The following is a 20,142-nucleotide window of genomic DNA, read 5'->3' as shown; positions in this document are numbered from 1 at the left end:
TCAAACACCCACCCTCGTACTGCATGTGTTCGCCAACTGCATCTCTCTGGCCGGCAGTCTCGAAGGAGACCGCCTCCCCACTTTCGTGACAAGGCGACTCCAGGCCGAACCACTGTTTTTTCCAACACACACAGAGACGCATTCACGTGACGAACACAAGCCGACTCCGTCCCCCTCCCGAAGACAGCGTTGCCAATGATTGCCGCTTCATCGAGTCCGGCCATAGTCGGATCTGACGAGACCGGGGCGCGAAGCCCAGTCCCCAGTGGGCAACTGCATCAACAAAAAGCCGATGCTTAGACCGCTACACCACCGCGGACCCCACATAGTGTAGCTTTAACACAAAAAGTCAATAGGAAGACCATACTAACATATCTAAGGGGGTAGCTATTGGGGTGACGTCTATTTTGGCGTGATTTTGTGTGTTTGTTGAAATCGTATGACTATGCATACGTTTGTGCTGTATCTATGTGCATACGCATGTTTTTGCAGTCCTTACAATCTTTGAAAGTGAAAGAAGTTTTCTGATATTTTGTCCCTAACTTCTGTCCCTAACTGCTTTATCTAACCAGGTTCACCTTACAAATATAGGGTTGGGTTTGGGTCAGCGCAAGGTAAATATGTCAAATGTTGGTCTCAGAACATCTTTTACTCACAGAAATCAGGACGTGTGTGTGTGTGTGTGAGTGTGTGCGAGTGTGTGTTGAGTAACTAATGTCTGTATGTGTGAATGGCCCTTTCATCTTGCCTCAGAACAGAGCTGCCCTCCATCTAACCTCCTTAACCTGATAACAAGCTGTCTGCACCAGCAGATGGGCCCAGGGAAAACAATTACACAGGAGGACAGAGTCAGAGAGGGAAAGACGAAGGAAGACAGCGGAGCATCGAGGAAAGAGATCAATAACATAACATCACAGAGAAGGAGGGGATGTGAAAAAAGAGAGGAAAGAAATCAAGGGGTGGGGGAGTTGAGAGAGTTTTACAAAAGCAGACAGTACTTTGGCTGAAGAAGGAGAGAGGGATGGTGAGAAAACATAAAAGAAGAGAGAGAAAGAGCGATGGCAGAGGGAAAGAAGAGTATAGAAAAGGTCATATCTCTGTAGTTCTTTACACCCCTTTTCCTCACCCTGTATTCTCCTCCCCTGTCTTTCCTGAGAGAAGATTAAGGATCCAAAGGGAGAGGGAAAACGGGGGGGGGGGCAAGTATGATAAAACAGAGATCATATTTCTGCAGCCCCTCTCATCATCACCCCCCCTTTCTTCCCTCTGTTGCTTTCTTTTGTCCTATCTCCTCAACTACTTTTCACTCATTTTTTAATCTCTCAGCACCTCCCTCTTTCATCCTTTTCATCTCTCGGACGGTTGAGGCAGGTCTGATAATGGCTGCATGTGTGGAATACGAATTGATTCGCCTCGTAGAACTGCTCACATATATTAGCATGAAGCCAATGAGCTCAACATAAAGCACATCAGCAGAGCGGTGGAGGACGGGGCTTGACACATGGGCAATGAGGTTAGTACCCACCCAAACTTTCCTTTGGTAGACAATTTCCTCATTTACTGTTTAGCGATAGCCTACAGTACAATAATACAGATATATTTCAACATCTAGATACAACATATGATTTTCCTTACACATTTCAAAGACAATAATCGGTTAATCTCTCCAGCTGACTTCCCACACATTCCTGTTAGATAAACAAATATTTAGCCCTGATACACAAATGGACATCATCATCATCAAAAAAAGTCATAGAATTGGGATCCCTGCCTTGCACAAGGGCACCTCGGCTGCAATGTTACACCAGTCGGCAAGGCTACACCCCCTTGGTCAGTTCTTGGGGATGGAGCTACAACAATGAATTCCTAAATATAAATGTTCACCTTATTTCTGTCCAATCAATCTTCATTCAATATGACTTAGATTTTCTTTGTTCAGCGTAAAACCAGACTGTTTTCCTCCATATTCACACCTGCGAAGAAACTTTTACAGTCCAAGAGTGTGGTGTGTACTTTTACAATTAAAGGCTATATCCTGAGTTTTGCCTTGATGTTAAGACATTATACAATGACGGGCAAAAATTCCCTCAACTCCATAAACACTTGTGAAAAGTCAAGGGGGGACAACAGCTAGTGTCTCCATCATGTGTGTTTGTGTGATTTTGTAAGTAGAGAATGAGAAAAGCTAAATGGAAATGGAAAACAAATTCCGATGTAAAAATTCTCAATATCACAAAAGGTTTCTATACAAGCTTGAGGGAAAGTGTAATGGAAACGTGCCATGAATAACTGATGACGTATTCAGCCATTATAAGGTTACCCACAGGTTTGGAACTTAAAAACTTGCACACTATCTGACCACCATTTTGCAATTTTCAAGTTTTAATACCAAAAACAATACATTGGGGCTCGAACCCAGGACCTTCTTGGAGTGAGGCGACCACGCTAACCACTGCACCACCATGCCGCCACTGGCAGAACACCACATAGTTAAATAGTCAATGGACAGGTTGTCCCTACAGTCCTCCAACTCTCCAAAAACACTCACTTTTATTTTTCTTCAGAATATTATAGTGTGCCGGGGTGGGCATGCCTCGGACCCCCATAGGCCTGTGCAGCATTAGCGCAAGCTGTACATAATTGTGCACTTCACTCCTTTTTTTGGTGGTTGCCATGAATATTAGCTTTTCATACACAGTTGCCCTAATCTGTCCTATTTTAGTTTTCTATTGTATCGTCAGCCAGATTTTTAGTTGCTGTCATTACCTTTCCCGTTGGTCCTACATTTGGTGATCTAATTAAGATGTCAGAGCAGAGGCCTAAACACCAAAATGGTCCAATGCTACAATATAGTGATGTGGAGCTCTTTGGTTGAGATGGAAGGAACACACTGATTCACATTCAGTCAGTTTGCGGATGACACACAACCATCATTGGCCTTATCCGGGACAGTGATGAGTCTGCATATAGACAGGAGGTTGATCAGCTCCATAACAACCTGGAGCTGAACACACTCAAAACAGTGGAGATGACAGTGGACTTCAGGAGGAGCCCCCCCCACACACACACACTGCCCCCCCTCCTCACCATACTCAACAGCACGGTGTCTTCGGTGAAAACCTACAGATTTCTGGGTTTCACAATCTCCTAGAACCTAAGCTGGGCCTCCAACATAGACACAATCACCAAAAGGCCAAGCAGAGGATGTACAAGTTCAACTTGCCTCAGGAACTGCTGATTCAGTTCTACACTGCAATAATTCAGTCTGTCTTCTGCACATCCATCACTGTCTGGTTTGGTTCGACCACCAAACAGGACAGGGACAGACTCCAACGGACAGTTAATTCTGCAGAGAAAATCACTGGTGCAAACCTGCCCTCCATTCGGTACTTATACACCTCCAGACTCAGGAAACAGGCCGGCACCATCACTGCAGACCCATCACATCCTGGTCACAACCTGTTCCAACTCATCCCCTCTGGTAGGTGCTACAGAGCACTGTACTTCAAAACAACCAGATATAAAAACAGTTTCTTTCCGCAGGCTGTCATTCAAATGAACGCTTAACACTGTCAATAAATCCAACCATTTTGTATATACTGCACTGTACATTGTACATATACTGGTAGGCTCTGTCATGTCCATCTACCTCAGGCATGTATGTAAGTAACCTGCTAACATCTACTTCAGCATCTCTGATATATTCTCTGCACTATTGCATGTTACCACCTCTTATTTTGCCTGTATATAGTCAATCCTTGTGTATATATCTGAAGATTGTTGTGTTGTAGTGTTGTTATTCTATGTAAAGTACAGTGAGAGAGCCACCAAACCAGAGCCAAATTCCATGTTTGTGCAAACCTACATGGCCAATAAATATGATTCTGATTTTCTTTTGACAACTGTTAAAACATTTGCCAAACAATTAATGGAAACATAGCTACTGCATTAATGTGCAGTCATAGAATGACTTTTTAGATGCGAAGCACCTCGTGAACCTGACAGAACCATGTTTAGTTGTACCGTTTGGGGGCAGGCAGTTTGTGACCCCTCTCAAAAATGTTTGCAACCATAAAAATATATGTATGCTGTTCTAAGACATTACATATTTTGTGTGTTTTTTTTTTACCTATTGTAATCTTCATTGGTAGGAAAATTGGGAAATTATAATTTTTTCGGCACCCCCCCCATTTTTCTCTCTTAGTCTCTCCCTCATATTCTACCACTTGGTATTACCAATGCAGTTTCATTGAGGTAGGATTTCACAGAAACACCATCAATGGAGATGCAAGTAAGACGTTCTCCATCACCTTTAACCCGCTCAAACAAATCAGTCTTCTGATACATGTTTGGAAGTGCGTCTGATGTGTCAACTTGCTTTTCTGGGTTGTTTGTTAGCAAAAAACACGATTCAGATGAGCTAAAGTCAGTGTTCAGCATCCAGTCAGAATATGATGTAAATAAAATGTAATATTAGCTATTACTTGAAAATGTTCAGTCAATATTAGGCCTACTTTCAACTACAAACTTAAGACATTGATCTTGTATTGCTCCCTTCGTAACAAATTCACATAAACACAGTTGTCTGAACAGGCAGCAAATGCAGTGAAAAGCTCTGAAAACGTAAAACTCTTTATCAAAGAAAGTTGAATCAGTTCATCTGGAAACAGTGTTTACTGACAGATACAGCCCTGTGATGGACTGGCGGCCTGTCCAGGGTGTCTCCCTGCCTGCTGCCCAATGACTGCTGGGATAGGCTCCAGCATCCCTGTGACCCTGAGCAGGATAAGCGGTTTGGATAATGGACGGATGGATATTTCATCACTCATCTAAGTGACCTATTCAGTCTAAACTGACTACAGGTATCCCCACCCTTATAAACAATACAGTGGCATGACCCACCTACACCCATCTACAGGCCAGTGGCCACTCTTTCAAGGATGAGGATGTGCACATCCTTGATATGGGGAACGCTGGTTTGAACAGAGAGTCAAAGAGGCCATGTATGTGAAGCGGGAATGACCATCCCTGAACCGGGATGGGGGTGTGGGGGGGGGGGCTAAGAGTACATCTGTTGCCATCTTACAATGCTGTGATTGCAACCATTCCCAAATCCTCTTTGAATAGTACACATGGCCATTGAAACTCTTGCTAAGAGTCATGCCTACTTGCATATGAAACTGATTGTTGGTTTCAGTCGTTATGCAACTGTATGGTTTATAAAGGGTGGGGATACCTGCAGTCAGTTGAGACTGAAGAGGTCACTTAGATGAGTGATGAAACGTTTCTCTCAATAAACGCTGTGTCCAGACGAACTGATTCGGCTTTCTTTGATTTTCTTACCTGGATCATTGAACATGCATAAATACATTAAACTCTTTAATAACAACACACAATTTTGTAAAAAGTGTTGAGCTCTGTATCTGTGATATACATTAGCATAACTCTCAGGGGCAGTAGTTAAAACCAAGGCTGATATACGGAGTTACATTTTCATGTTATATTTTTTCTTTCATCTATTGCGGATTGCAGCACAGCACCCGCCTATGTGTGTGCATGCATGTGCACATGTGGGTGCGCGTGTTCTTGTTTATGTTGTTATGATCTACAACTTTCGGCTGCTTTCGTTAGGGGTCGCCAGTGGATCAACCTACAATAATGCCTAATCGCTTGTTAAATAGTTTTTGAAAGGGCAAATAATTAACTAAACACCCACACACAAACGCATATTATCTTCATTCAGTTGCCACCGTTTCTCCAGGTGAAACACCATTTACTATCTGCTGTCTCCTCTGGTCTTTCTTTTCCTTTTCTCAAGATTTCTTTCAGTATTTTGTATCTTTATTGGATAGCGACAGTGGAGTTAGAAAGGAAATGGGGGAGAGCGAGAACGAGAGTGGGGGGGGGGGTATGACTTGCAATAAAGGTCGCTGGCTGTATTCGAACCAGCACGTTTAGACCATGTGGCACACGCTGTAAGCTGTAACCATTTGGCTACGGAGGCGCCCCCTTTCTTTTCCTTTTTCTTCTGTTTTCTTTCGCCTCCTCTGCCTGGCCAATGTCAGGCCACATGCTGGCCTGCCTTAGGCACAGCATGTGGCAGGCAGCTGGCATTAAGCTGACCTTCTCTCCACCACACAGCTCGGCCAGTTAGAGTCAGACTTACAACGTTACAATGTTATAATTTCATTTAGCAGACACTTTTATCCACAGTGACGCACATCTGAGAGTTAATACAACACAAGCAAGGATCTAGTCAGGAGGCGACAACACAACTAAGTCCCAAAAAACTAGGTTCAAGCCCGATAGGACATAGCTGTCAACAGGCAGTGCACCAAGACAACGCATAGGGTACACAGAAGCCAATTCTTTTTTTGTATTTTTAGTAATACTATCATGTGTGGAGGTGTTGGTGAAAGAGCTGTGTCTTTTGCGTCTTAAAGATGGAGAGGGACTCAGCAGATCGAATGGAGTTTGGTAACTCATTCCACCACCGGGGAACTACAGAAGAGAAAAGTCTAGCTTGTGACTTCGGGCCCCATAGTGGCGGAAGTGCCAGACTTCTCCGTCTACCCTGTTCCACCTGGGACTAAGACGCTCCAGACGCTGTACTGTAAAAATCTGAGCTACCTACATGGCGATCTTCTGTCTAAAGACAATTGCGGTCTCATTTTTTTCCCTTGCAGAAAGTTACCATACATTGCACCAAATGTATTATGTATATAATATATGAATAATATCTACTACTACTACTACTACTTTTGCCTGCTCCTGTTAGGGGTCGCCACAGCGGATCATCTGTTTCCATCTCTTCCTGTCCTCCGCATCTTCCTCTGTCACACCAGCCACTTGCATGTCCTCCCTCACCACATCCATAAACCTGCTCTTTGGCCTCCTTTTTTCCTATTCCCTGATAGCTCCATATTCAGTACATATGAATAATATGTACTGATATTTCATATATAATATGATTTGATGCACCAAAAGTAGTATTTGGCCACCATTTTTGGTGCTCTTGTAGTTTTACCCAGCAGTCTTATACTTACTGCTGCTACAGGGTGTCGGATAACTCTGGTGTGGTCAGGTATAAAATGAGGGGGCACAAAACAGAATGATAAACCTCACCACTCACGCCTTCACTTGAATCAATGAAAACTAGTTGCAATTCAACACACACACCTATACATCCCTGTCCTGGCAATGTGTTATTATAACAGTGTTAGACAAAATGTAAAACCCTTACAGTGCAACTTTTGCTCACCTTTTACAATCTTATCGACAATGTCAGCCATGTCATTTTTAAACCAAGTCTAAAATTTGGTTGAAAGAAACTATTTTGATAGAGCTAACAAGAGAGGAGAAACCTGTGATGCAACTTTTCTTTTAAAGGACAGGATCATTGTGAGAGTCATCCAATGCAAATATCTTTACAGGTGTAATTTCCTTTTCACTTTAGCAGCACAAAAAAGCTTGTTATTCTCCTATTCTTGGCTCATTGTGCATATTACCACCCTTTTCAATTCTACTTTTACCGTTTGACCCCCAAACAGAGGTTCTCCCTTCTCTCACAAGGTGTAAACCAGGACAAGGTGTAACGCTGCAAGCTTTCTATTTCAGCAAATGCTTGCTTGATTTATTTATTTATTTATATTGTTATATACTTTATTGATACCCGTGGGGAAAGTATGCTCTGCATTTAACCCATCCTAGCTGTGTAGCTAGGAGCAATGGGCAGCCGCCATGCAGCGCCTGGGGACCAACTCCAGTTCTTTTCGCCATTGCCTCGGTCAGGGGCACAGACAGGAGTATTAACCCTAACATGCATGTCTTTTTGATGGTGGGGGAAACCAGAACAACCGGAGGAAACCCACCACAGACGCGGGAAGAACATGCAAACTCCACACAGAGGATGACCTGGGATGACCCCCAAGGTTGGACAAACCCAGGGTTTGAACCCAGGACCTTCTCGCTGTGAGGCGACAGCAGTAACCACTGGGCCACTGTGCTGCTTTACATGTGCTCTTACCTTATTAAACACTGCATTTGCTGCTGGGAAGGAAGAGTGAGCCAGAGCAAGTAAACACACAGCAGACACATGCACACACACATGCACGCACCATACACATGTATTCACACAAAGACACACAGTGTACACACACGTGCCCGTCTGTCTACTTTTACTTAACCAAGAGAAATGTATGCGGTGTGTTTGTGTGTGTGTGTGTGTGTGTGTGTGTGTGTTTCTGTGTAAAAACCCCTGCTTGTTATCGAAGGGAACATGAATACTTACCATAATGGATTTGTCTGCATAATTTCAAAATAGGCTTTGCTGAACGGTCTGATTCCCAGCCTAATTTACATTTATAAATTAATTTTACTCTATTTCAGTTTTGTCCTTCCTCGGGCCTTTTTTACATATTTGATGTAACCTAATTATGATACTATAAATAAAATACATTTAAATGCAGGTTTTTCAATGTCTACCAACCTCTGATTACAATGGTTTTTCGAAAGGTATCGAAAGGTAAAAGTCATGCTTTGTAAGCAAACGCAGCATCACAACATCATTATGAAATACTGCACATGTGATATTGTGATGTGACATCTGGATCTTAGGTGTTCTTGACCTTGTACACATTGTAAAGTAAGAAAAAACAGAAGATAAAGAGTTCCTTTAGAGATCAACAAGGCCGTATATCATATCACATCTTATCAGGCTGTATCCTAACACACATCATATGATGTCATGTCATGTCACACACATACTGCTTTACACACATAGTGTTTTCTGAGTGAAATGCTGTCTCCTCCAGCAATCCTCTCCAGCTGTGGCAGCACCAACAGCTTTACTTCCCACTATTGCTGTGTTTATTTTGTTTGGTTATCCACGATAATAAATTGGTAATCTTGAGAGAAACACACTGCTCTGGAATGATCAATGTTTCTCAGTCTGAAAAAAGCTGGGTAGACAGCATACGTTGAAAACCACTTTCATGCAGCCGGTTAACTGTGATGGTATTTCTTGGTAATGTTAAAGCTTTACGGACTTAGCAACAGTAACTAAGGGGGGTGGGCCTTAGCGAAGGGTGAATTGTGTCTGTAGGGACGCCCGACCAAGCTGGAGGTAACATGAACCACCAATCCCCATGGTGGTAGGCAACAGAATAGACCGCTATGCTACCCCCCCCCCCCCGCCCCTTGATGTGTTTACATGGGTTTGATAGATGGAGAAATGTATTGTGGGCAATAGAGTCTAGGATGGTGTAGTCTTTTACTTACCCAGTCCCAAGCATGATACTCTGAGTCCTGACTTGCCAAGGTTCCTGTGGAGACAAAAAAAAGAAGGGGAAAGATCATGCACAACTCTAGAAAACGAGCACACACATTTGTTCACACACACACACACACACACACACACACACACACACACACACACACACAACCCCAGTCCACAGGAGAAGAACAAAATAGATTTTGACGCTACAGTGAAAGAGGTGACTGACAGCTAGCTGCATGACATCAAGACAGCTAACCATCAAGTGAATACCAAGTGGGTCTTTCATCTTTACAAGGGGTATATTGCCTTGCTTTGGGTAATAACTTCACGGGTTGACAGGCCCTCCGTTTGCCTGATTTCTGTGTGAGGAAATTGGATTCCACACTCTGGCTTTTGACACACCTGACACTCAGGATGGCAAAGCCAGGCTGCCAACCCTCAATCACCATGCCCAGGCAGGTGTGTGTGTGTGTGTGCGCGCGTGTGTGTATACACGAGTGAGAAAAAGTATGCATGAATATAATAGTCACTGCCTTTTTGTGTTTCTCTCAAATGAGCAGAAAACAAAGATCTAGGACTGGCAGTGAGGCAGACAGAGCAAACTCAAGGATAAAAACATGAGGGAGGTAATATCAAACATTGGACCAAATGTTAGCCCACTGGTGATTGGAGAGGGGAAAATAACTATACTGGATGTGGTAGCTAAGAAAACACAAAAAAGCAAGAGGGAAAATAGTGAAAACTATTACTGCTTTCCACCGGCTAAAGTGGAGAATAAATCTTGCGGTTTTGGAAGTGGGTACTGATCTACATCAAGGCACTGATTTACCGTCACCTTATAATCTCCGCAAATGCGCACTGATCCATCTTTTTTCGGGAATGCACACTAGCGGTGCAGCCCATTCACTATGCTGCACAGGAGAGATAATTCCCTGTTGTTCGAGTTTGATTAACTTTTTATCCACGGCTTCATGCAATGCATAAGGCACTGGCCTCACTTTGCAAAATTTTGGTATAGCATCCGGTGATACACGCAAGGTTGCAGTGACGCCTTTTGCACGGCCTTGCTCTGTGCTGAAATCTGCTGTGCTCTGAGCACACTTGCTCCACTGGGTCAGATGCGGCAACGCGATTCACTTTTGACCAATCTAAGTTGAGCACTCGAATCCAATCACGCCCTATCAGCGCCGGCGCTTTACCACGGGCCACTAGCAAGGGTAGCTGTAAATGCTGCTTCTCACATTGCACATTCACTAGGATTTTACCCAACAAAGTTAACGGTTGGTCTGTGTATGTTCTCAATGTAACGTCACATGAATGCAATTTCGACCCTTTCATTTTCGATTTGTACAGGCTCTCTGAGATAACTGACATTGCTGCCCCGGTATCTACATCCATGTACATCCTAACACCATTGTATTTTACCATCACCTTGTAAGGTTTCACATATTCACACTCAGTCTTTAGGGAATACAGTCTCATATCAGATCGCTGTTCAGAATCAGTCCCTGAGTCCGGTTCACGAGTTGCGTCTGCCTGGTCCACAAAGTTCACCTCCGGGCTGCCTTTGGTCTGAGGTGGGTGGGCAGACGAATGTCCAGCAGACCGCATCCCTTGGTCCCTACCGGCGTTGGTGCGCTTGTTCCGACAGGCTCGCTCCAGATGTCCGTTCTTTCCACATCCGCGACACTGCAAGTCTTTGAAGCGGCAGCTCCCCGGTCCGTGTCCTTTGCCGAGGCACCTGTAGCAGTCCTGGTGGCTGTTGCTGACCTCCCTCTGGTTCCGCGCAGTCCTGGGCTCTCGGTGTCTCCGCACTCCGACATGATCCGCTCGCATATGCACAGATGACTGTCCCTTCTGCATGCTTTCTAATCCAGAATTCGTGCATTCGGAATTGTTCGTTAATTCCACCATTTTTTGCCATGTAAATCCCTCGCCAATGGCGGCATTCAGTAACTTCCGGCGCAGGGCTTCGTTAGATGTCCCACACACGAACTGATCTCGGAGCTGCTCCTCGAGGCTCGCGCCAAAATTGCATGTAGAAGCTAATCCTTTCAAGCTAGCAATGTAATCAGCAAAAGTCTCTCCAGACTGTTGTCGACGGCTTCCAAAAGCAAATCTTTCCGCCAATACGTTCTTCTTTGGCGTGTAAAAATCCCGCAACGTCTGTAGCAAGGTTGCAAAAGCAACTTCACTGAACTTTTTCGGTGATATCAAGTCCTTTAGCAAGGCAAAATTCTTCGGTCCAACCACGGACAAAAATACGGCTCTTCTCCTATCTTGCTCAATTTTGTTAGAAGACAAGAATTGCATAAGCCTGTCTTCATAATCGTCTTAGGTTTCTGCCGTTTCGTCGAACTGCAGTCCTATATCTGTACTATACAGTGCCATCGTGTACGTTGGCTGCTAAGCTGCTAGCATCGTTCACAAATTACCGGTCAAGACGGGAGCAACCCGTTGCACATAAAAATAGAGGAAAATCCCATCCTCGTCGCCAAAATTTGTCGTGCATCTACAGGATAACTGAATTATACAATGATCAAGGTGTATCTTGGTCTTCCTCTTTTATTTGCTAGACCGTAGGATCATTACAAAACGACTGCGTTAAGCAGGCAAGAAAACACGAGTCACCCTCTTGCTCCGTCTTCTTCCAAGGGCGCGCACCAGTGGCGCGCGTACATTTACACAACCAATAGACATCGAGGGTCAGAGGTCAAACATAAAATACATATTACAGCAAATAAAAGTAAGCACCGAGACCTGGCCATCACCATTGACAACACCGTGGTGACGCCAACTCGGACTGTGAGGAATCTGGGTGTGATCCTGGACGACCAACTGTCGTTTCCTGAAAACGTTGCATCGGTTGCTCGCTCCTGCAGATTTCGCCTCTATAGCATGAGGAGGATTTGCCCATTCCTCACCGACGAGCTGGCACAGGTGCTCATCCAGGCTCTGGTCATCTCCCATCTGGACTACGGCAACTCCTTCCTTGCTGGCGTCACAGCGTCGGCCATAAGACCTCTGGAGCTTGTTCAGAAAGCTGCAGCTCGTCTGGTGTTCAACCGCTCTAAGTTCTCCCACACACCTCCCCTTCTCATGTCCCTACACTGGCTCCCAGTAGCTGCTCGCATCCAGTTTAAGACTCCGGTGCTAGCCTACAGGGCAGTGAAAGGAACAGCTCCTTCCTATCTCCAGGCCATGATCAAGCCCTACACCCCCGTCCAACCACTTTGCTCTGCTGCCTCGGGACGCCTGGTTGCCCTGTCGCTCAGAGGCCCCTGCTGCCGATCGACCCGGTCACGGCTCTTTTCTGTCCTGGCCCCACAGTGGTGGAATGAACTCCCCACTGATGTCAGGACAGCAGAGTCGCTGCCCATCGTTTGGCGCAGGTTGAAAACTCACCTCTTTAAGAACTACTACCCTGTTACTTGTTCTTAGCACTTATTGTATTGACTCATTAAAAAAAAATCTCTTTCTTGCACTTTTACTTTAGCACTGGTTTTGCTGTTAGATGCTTGTTTAGATGCACTTATGACCTCTGATGACTAGTAGTTCTCCTGATTTCCTATGTTAAATGCACTTATTTTAAGTCGCCTTGGATAAAAGTGTCGGCTAAATTACTGTAATGTAATGTAATGTAATGTAATAAAAACATTTGCTTTCGTGTGTATCTCCATACACTACTATATATATATATATATATATATATATATATATACACTACCGTTCAAAAGTTTGGGATCACCCAAACAATTTTGTGTTTTCCATGAAAAGTCACACTTATTCACCACCATATGTTGTGAAATGAATAGAAAATAGAGTCAAGACATTGACAAGGTTAGAAATAATGATTTGTATTTGAAATAAGATTTTTTTTACATCAAACTTTGCTTTCGTCAAAGAATCCTCCATTTGCAGCAATTACAGCATTGCAGACCTTTGGCATTCTAGCTGTTAATTTGTTGAGGTAATCTGGAGAAATTGCACCCCACGCTTCCAGAAGCAGCTCCCACAAGTTGGATTGGTTGGATGGGCACTTCTTGCGTACCATACGGTCAAGCTGCTCCCACAACAGCTCAATGGGGTTCAGATCTGGTGACTGCGCTGGCCACTCCATTACCGATAGAATACCAGCTGCCTGCTTCTGCTCTAAATAGTTCTTGCACAGTTCTTGTCCTGTTGTAGGATGAAATTGGCTCCAATCAAGCGCTGTCCACTGGGTATGGCATGGCGTTGCAAAATGGAGTGATAGCCTTCCTTATTCAGAATCCCTTTTACCCTGTACAAATCTCCCACCTTACCAGCACCAAAGCAACCCCAGACCATCACATTACCTCCACCATGCTTAACAGATGGCGTCAGGCATTCTTCCAGCATCTTTTCATTTGTTCTGCGTCTCACAAACGTTCTTCTTTGTGATCCAAACACCTCAAACTTGGATTCATCCGTCCACAACACTTTTTTCCAGTCTTCCTCTGTCCAATGTCTGTGTTCTTTTGCCCATCTTAATCTTTTTCTTTTATTGGTCAGTCTCAGATATGGCTTTTTCTTTGCCACTCTGCCCTGAAGCCCAGAATCCCGCAGCCGCCTCTTCACTGTAGATGTCGACACTGGTGTTTTGCGGGTACTATTTAATGAAGATGCCAGTTGGGGACCTGTGAGGCGTCTGTTTCTCAAACTAGAGACTCTAATGTACTTATCTTCTTGCTCAGTTGTGCAACGCGGCCTCCCACTTCTTTTTCTACTCTGGTTAGAGCCTGTTTGTGCTGTCCTCTGAAGGGAGTAGTACACACCGGTGTAGGAAATCTTCAATTTCTTAGCAATTTCTCGCATGGAATAGCCTTCATTTCTAAGAACAAGAATAGACTGTCGAGTTTCAGATGAAAGTTCTCTTTTTCTGGCCATTTTGAGCGTTTAATTGACCCCACAAATGTGATGCTCCAGAAACTCAATCTGCTCAAAGGAAGGTCAGTTTTGTAGCTTCTGTAACGAGCTAAACTGTTTTCAGATGTGTGAACATGATTGCACAAGGGTTTTCTAATCATCAATTAGCCTTCTGAGCCAATGAGCAAACACATTGTACCATTAGAACACTGGAGTGATAGTTGCTTGAAATGGGCCTCTATACACCTATGTAGATATTGCACCAAAAACCAGACATTTGCAGCTAGAATAGTCATTTACCACATTAGCAATGTATAGAGTGTATTTCTTTAAAGTTAAGACTAGTTTAAAGTTATCTTCATTGAAAAGTACAGTGCTTTTCCTTCAAAAATATGGACATTTCAATGTGATCCCAAACTTTTGAACGGTAGTGTATATATATATATATATATGGTATATAGTATATATAATAGATGAAGCTCATTAGCCTTGTCAGGCAGTTCATGTAGGAGAAGGTAAACTCTGATTTAAAACCTCCGCTGTCTTGCTTGTCTACTTGTCTATGGGAAAGACTTCAGGAAGAAACCCTGAGGAAAAATTTGCATCAATCTCCATTGCCAGTCATCACGCTTAGTCTTGCTACTGGTAGTAGGTGGTCTCGGACGAGAGAGTGGGGTTGATGATGTGCAGCTCTTCCTCACTTTAATCATTGTGCAACTCATCATTCATCCATCACAGGATGACTAGATGGTCCTTGTCGCTGCGACGGATGAATAACGAATAACATATGTGTATGGGTAATATAGTATATAAGCAATATGGTATAATATATGGGCATAGGTTGTCGCTTACTCAGCCATAACCAAGGTCTGTATAATAGCAACATACCTGTTGGGCATACATGCTTGCCTCCAATGTCCTGTTGTTCCATTTATTTCTTCTTTTTTTTTCTTCTTTTGTTTGTTGTTTGTTTTCTTTTTTTCTCATTTTGTATGAGTCTGCAAATGCTAGAAGTTTCAGTGAACCGGAGTCAAATTCCTTGTGTGCATAGACACACTTGGCTAATAGAGCTGATTCTGATTCTGATGTGCAACTTTCTAAGTTGGTGATGACACTGAAGCATGAGAGAGGAACAAAAGATCTTTAAGGTTTTGGATGACCTTCATTGTCCCTACCCCTGAATATTACAAGACTTCTGTGGCGACTGGGGAGATCTCATTGCATGCAAGGAGGCCATAGAATATTCCTGAGCTAAAAGAGATTGCAGAGAGGAGAGAACACAAAATCCTGCAGCAAGAATAGAAAGACTTCCTGGTCACAGGAGTCATTTGGTAGCTGCGATTTTTGCCAAAGTTGCTGTTTTTACTGTAATTACTGACAGACATGGTTTCTGAACTTTATAATATGCCGTAGCGTCGATGTTCTCGAGTATGGACTCTGTTGAGAGTTTGCATTTTGAAGGTTCTGCTTGTCTCAGACTTTATAACAATGACTTGGACTTGACTGTTGTGGAGTGTAGACATGTGATACATTTCAAGAAGTTAAGTGCAAGACTTAAATTAATTTCTTTTTTACTTCTTGCAATGAATAATAAACTTGCCCTGAGGAGTTCAATAAAGTGCAGTCTTTGAAACACTGGAAAATTGGAATCTGAAACATTCCTTCCTTGATGGAGGAAATAAAAGAAATGGTAAATGGACTGAATTTGATATAGTGCTTTTCTAGTCTACCAATCACACCAAAAGGAGCCTAAATAAATATTTTAGTGTAGTGAAAGTTTGACTTTTACTTCGATAGGAGACTGTAATCAAATTGTTAGAAGGGGACGCACGACATCAACTGTTTTTATTTTATGGTTCTCATTTTTGATGCCCTGCTGGCCTGATGTGGACACACACCGGCAGGCACACCTGAGCATGTGCAGGCACACCTGAGCATGTGCAGGCACACCTGAGCACATGCGCGCGCGCACACACACACACACACACACACACACACACACACACACACACACACACACACACACACACACACACACACACACACAAAGCTTCAACAGAAGTTTGGCATTTTCAGCAGGTGCAAAGCCATAATCTTCACTCCCATTTATCAGCTTGTAGGAGAGAAGAAAGTCTGTCTGAAAATTTTTGTGATTTGTCATTTCTGCACATTTCTACTTGACCAGAACTTCACTTACAGAAAGTTCTTTGTATTCCACACCAGCCTCCCCATTTATAAACCTGCTTTTTCTGAAGTCATCTTGAAACTGAATTTTAAAAAGCTCTTAGCACTAGGCCACTTGCCATGTGTAAATCTAAGTGCAAGGAAAGATTCAAAATTAAGTATATCTTAATTGGGGGCATCCGGGTAGCATAGCAGTTTATGCCGTTGCCTGCCAACATGGGGCTCACCGGATTGAATCCCCATGTTACCTCCGGCTTGGTCGGGTGTCTCTACAGACACAATTGGCCGAGTTTGCAGGTGGGAAGCCAGATGTGGGTATGTGTCCTGGTCCGCTGCACTAGCACCTCCTCTGTTCGGTCGGGGCGCCTGTTCGGGGAGGAAGGGGAACTTGGGGGAATAGCATGATCCTCCCACGTGCTACATCCTCCTGGCAAAACGCCTCATTGTTAGGTGAAAAGAAGCAGCTGGCAACTCCACATGTATCGGAGGAGACATATGGTATTCTGCAGCCCTCCCCGGATCAGCAGAGGGGGTGGAGCAGCGACCAGGACAGCTCAGATGAGTAACGTAATTGGCCAGATACAATTGGGGAGAAAAAAGGGGGGGGACTATATCTTAATTGACAGGTGTCTCAAAACCTCAGGTGTTGTCTTTTTCGGTAGTTCTTCTGTAGTACAGTAGTAGTTTGAATCATGTTGTATCCAAATGTATTGTTATGAATAGTATGTGAAGTCCCCATTACTACAAAAAAAAAGAAAAGAAAATGAGATTGCACACAAGCATAAACATACACATATACATATGTGCATAAAGAGAAATGCTTGTATCAGAATCAGAATACTTTATTCATCCGCGAGGGGAAATTGGGTCCTATTACAGACACTCACACTCTAGTACAGAAAAAAAATAAAAACTAACAAGATAACAAGAAAATAGAAACAAATAGAAACAAGAAAAACAGAAAAAAATCGCAATAAAGGATAACGTAAGTATAGCTCAGGATGTACAAAATCAGCTCTGTGTATTGATTAAACAGTATCCAATATGGCTGCCTTCAAGCTCATGTTTTTAATTTATCCATCAGTTACCTGAGACAATTCATTACTGAAAATGTGACTCGTGTGTCCTTCACCATCGGAATATCTATTTGGCCATGATAATTATGAGACCTTTGGAACATGGATATTGGATTGTAATTTGGATACCCTGGTTTACATCTCCATAACACATGATCACCGTGTAGACTCCATCTCTTGCCCTGCAATATTTTTACATGCATGTTAGACTGATTAACATACGTGTTACAGTGAGGAGAACAAACCCTGAAATGACCATGTGGGCCCCGTTCATGTCAGTGTGATGTTGACATTATTTCATGGACCAGATTACCATCTTCAAGTTCTGATTCAGACCCAAAACTGAAAGGGTGCCTTTGTCCATGTGTTTACTCATAGACTGAAGATACTAGGTTTCAGGTTCAACTATATATCGGATAGATTAGCTCTTCTTGTTATGGATATCTAGGTAGCTGTATGCATTAATCAAAAAATATTCTGATTTAATCATGGAAGTTGCACACAAAACAAAAGTAGTAACCAGAAAACAGGATCAGATGCATGAATGCATGAGTATAATGGCTGATCAGCATATCCCAGCTGCCACATTCAGGTCTCTGGTAATGAACCTATGTGAGCTGTTGGCTTTTGTGAGTGGGATATTTTTGCACATGAGATCAGAATATACTTGCATATCGTCAATAAATATGTTAGAAAAGAGTTTTTTTGTGGATTTTTCTCCCCAGTTGTATACGGCCAATTACCGCTGCTCCACCCCTCTGCCGATCAGGGAAGGGCTGCAGACTACCACATGCCTCCTCCCATACATGTGGAGTAGCCAGCCGCTTCTTTTCACTTGACAGTGAGGAGTTTCGCCAGGGGGATATAGCACATGGGAGGATCACGCTATTCCCCCCAGTTCCCCCACCCCCCTGAACAGGTGCCCCGACTGACCAGAGGAGGTGCTAGTGCAGCGAGCAGGACACAACCACATCTGGCTTCCCACCTGCAGACACAGCCTATTGTCTGTAGGGACGCCCGACCAAGCCGGAGGTAACACGGGTTGGTAGGCAACGGAATAGACCGCTATGCTACCCAGACGCCCGAGAAAAGAGAATTACTTTTAAATTCAATATCCAAAAACTCGCACTGTTAGGAAGTACGCTCATCCTTCCTATAGCTTGTTTGCAGTCACGTGATTTCGATGACGCACGAGATTCAGATGGAGGGCAGGAAGTGAAAAGCAGAATGGAAGAGATGGAGCTAGTTTAGCCCGAACTGTGCTAGTTTAGACGATATTATGAGAGAAAGGTATAAACAGAAAGTAAGATATGTTGGACATTATCCTTATACTATACAGAGTATAGTATAAGGATAATGGACACACGCGCGTTATCCGACTCCGCTCCCCCCGACTGCAGACGATGGTTCGCAAGCCATTTCCCCCCTGGCGTTTTCGGTCAATTTCTTACATTCCCCCCATGAACAACAACTTTTGGTACTCAGTAAAAACTAAAAACTCCTTTTAGTTTCTCAGTTAATGACGCCAAACAGGCATTTCGAAAGTTTGTGATAGTTCTTCCTATGCAGAAAATCACTTCCTGCCCTCCATCTGTAGTTCGTGACATCATATGCAAATAAAGGAAGATAAAAAGTTTGCATGAAAAAAAAAACCCAAACCAAAACTTTCAGAAGCACACAACACTTGGTCAGGGTATCCTTTACAATTTTGAAAATGAGGGCTGAGAAGGCGCTGAGTCAGTGTGGATGCAGCAGATATTAACGAGTTTACTGTTGTTCCCTGGCCACGGCCATGAGCGATGATGATACAGGTGTGCTCTATTTGAGGGCTAAACTCAGAGTCCAGGCTGGCTGGCAGCCAGAGCACAGAAACAGACCAGCTAGCCAAATGAAGAACTGATAGATGGCCAAATCCCCCTGTAAAGGGATTTGACTAAATGGGAAGATAGTGGCTCTGTCCTTTGAGAGAATGTGTTGTCCGCCAACTCTGCAGTGCACCACCTGTCTTGGCTTACTGGTTAAGATTTCAGAAAATAATCAAATTCAAGTAGATGTTTTTTCTTGAGCTGGATTGAAGCAAATAAACATCCTTCCTGTGCATATGGTATAGAAACTTCAAGAAGAATGGAAAAAGTCTCACCAGGACTGACGGATGCTGGGTACGTTATGGTGTTTCCGTCAGCTTGTGTTGGCAAAAAAATAGACGCAGCGCAAAGACATAAAGAAAAGCACTTTTTTCAAATGACATTTAAAATGACTAAAGGATGGGTACAGCCCAGGATGACATTATTTCTATTTGTTGGACTTTTTCTTCTTTTTCTTTTCATTTTCTCTTGTTCTAAAAAAATGCATATGCACACACATAACAGTACACACATGCACGTGAGCACACACACACACACACACACACACACACACACACACACACACACACACACACACAACAGAAAAGCAATAATTTAGTTTGATATAATCAAAGGACTAATATGATTTCATGATCAGTTTAGCTGCCTTGGTTATTGCCGAGCTTTCATCGCTTTCATTCGCTCTCCAGAGGAATAGATTACCAGATTGACGGAAGAGAAGTATTGTTAGGCATAATAGAAGTGACGGGGAGACGGGGGAGACTGAGACAGAGAGAGGAAGAAAACAGTTTTCATCTTGGGAGATGAAGTGAGAAAATGATCTTTCCTTTGCAGCCATTTCAAATGGCTTCTC

The 20,142-nt window shown here is 43.4% G+C and overlaps 1 protein-coding gene across 2 annotated transcripts in view; it reads right to left on the bottom strand.

Annotated features, from left to right (window-relative positions):
• kcnab1a (potassium voltage-gated channel subfamily A regulatory beta subunit 1a) overlaps positions 1–20,142 on the bottom strand; it is a 190,328-nt gene that overhangs the window by 64,723 nt on the left and 105,463 nt on the right. For both annotated transcript variants that reach the window (XM_056283409.1, XM_056283410.1), the window contains exon 2: positions 9,280–9,323. In XM_056283409.1, the coding sequence (XP_056139384.1) occupies positions 9,280–9,323 (44 nt within the window). The remainder of the gene's footprint in view (positions 1–9,279; positions 9,324–20,142) is intronic.

Source organism: Lampris incognitus, chromosome 7, assembly GCF_029633865.1.
Source record: "Lampris incognitus isolate fLamInc1 chromosome 7, fLamInc1.hap2, whole genome shotgun sequence".
NCBI lineage: Eukaryota > Metazoa > Chordata > Actinopteri > Lampriformes > Lampridae > Lampris > Lampris incognitus.
The sequence above is the reverse complement of the archived record's forward strand: the minus strand, read 5'-3'. Positions and strand labels throughout refer to the sequence as shown.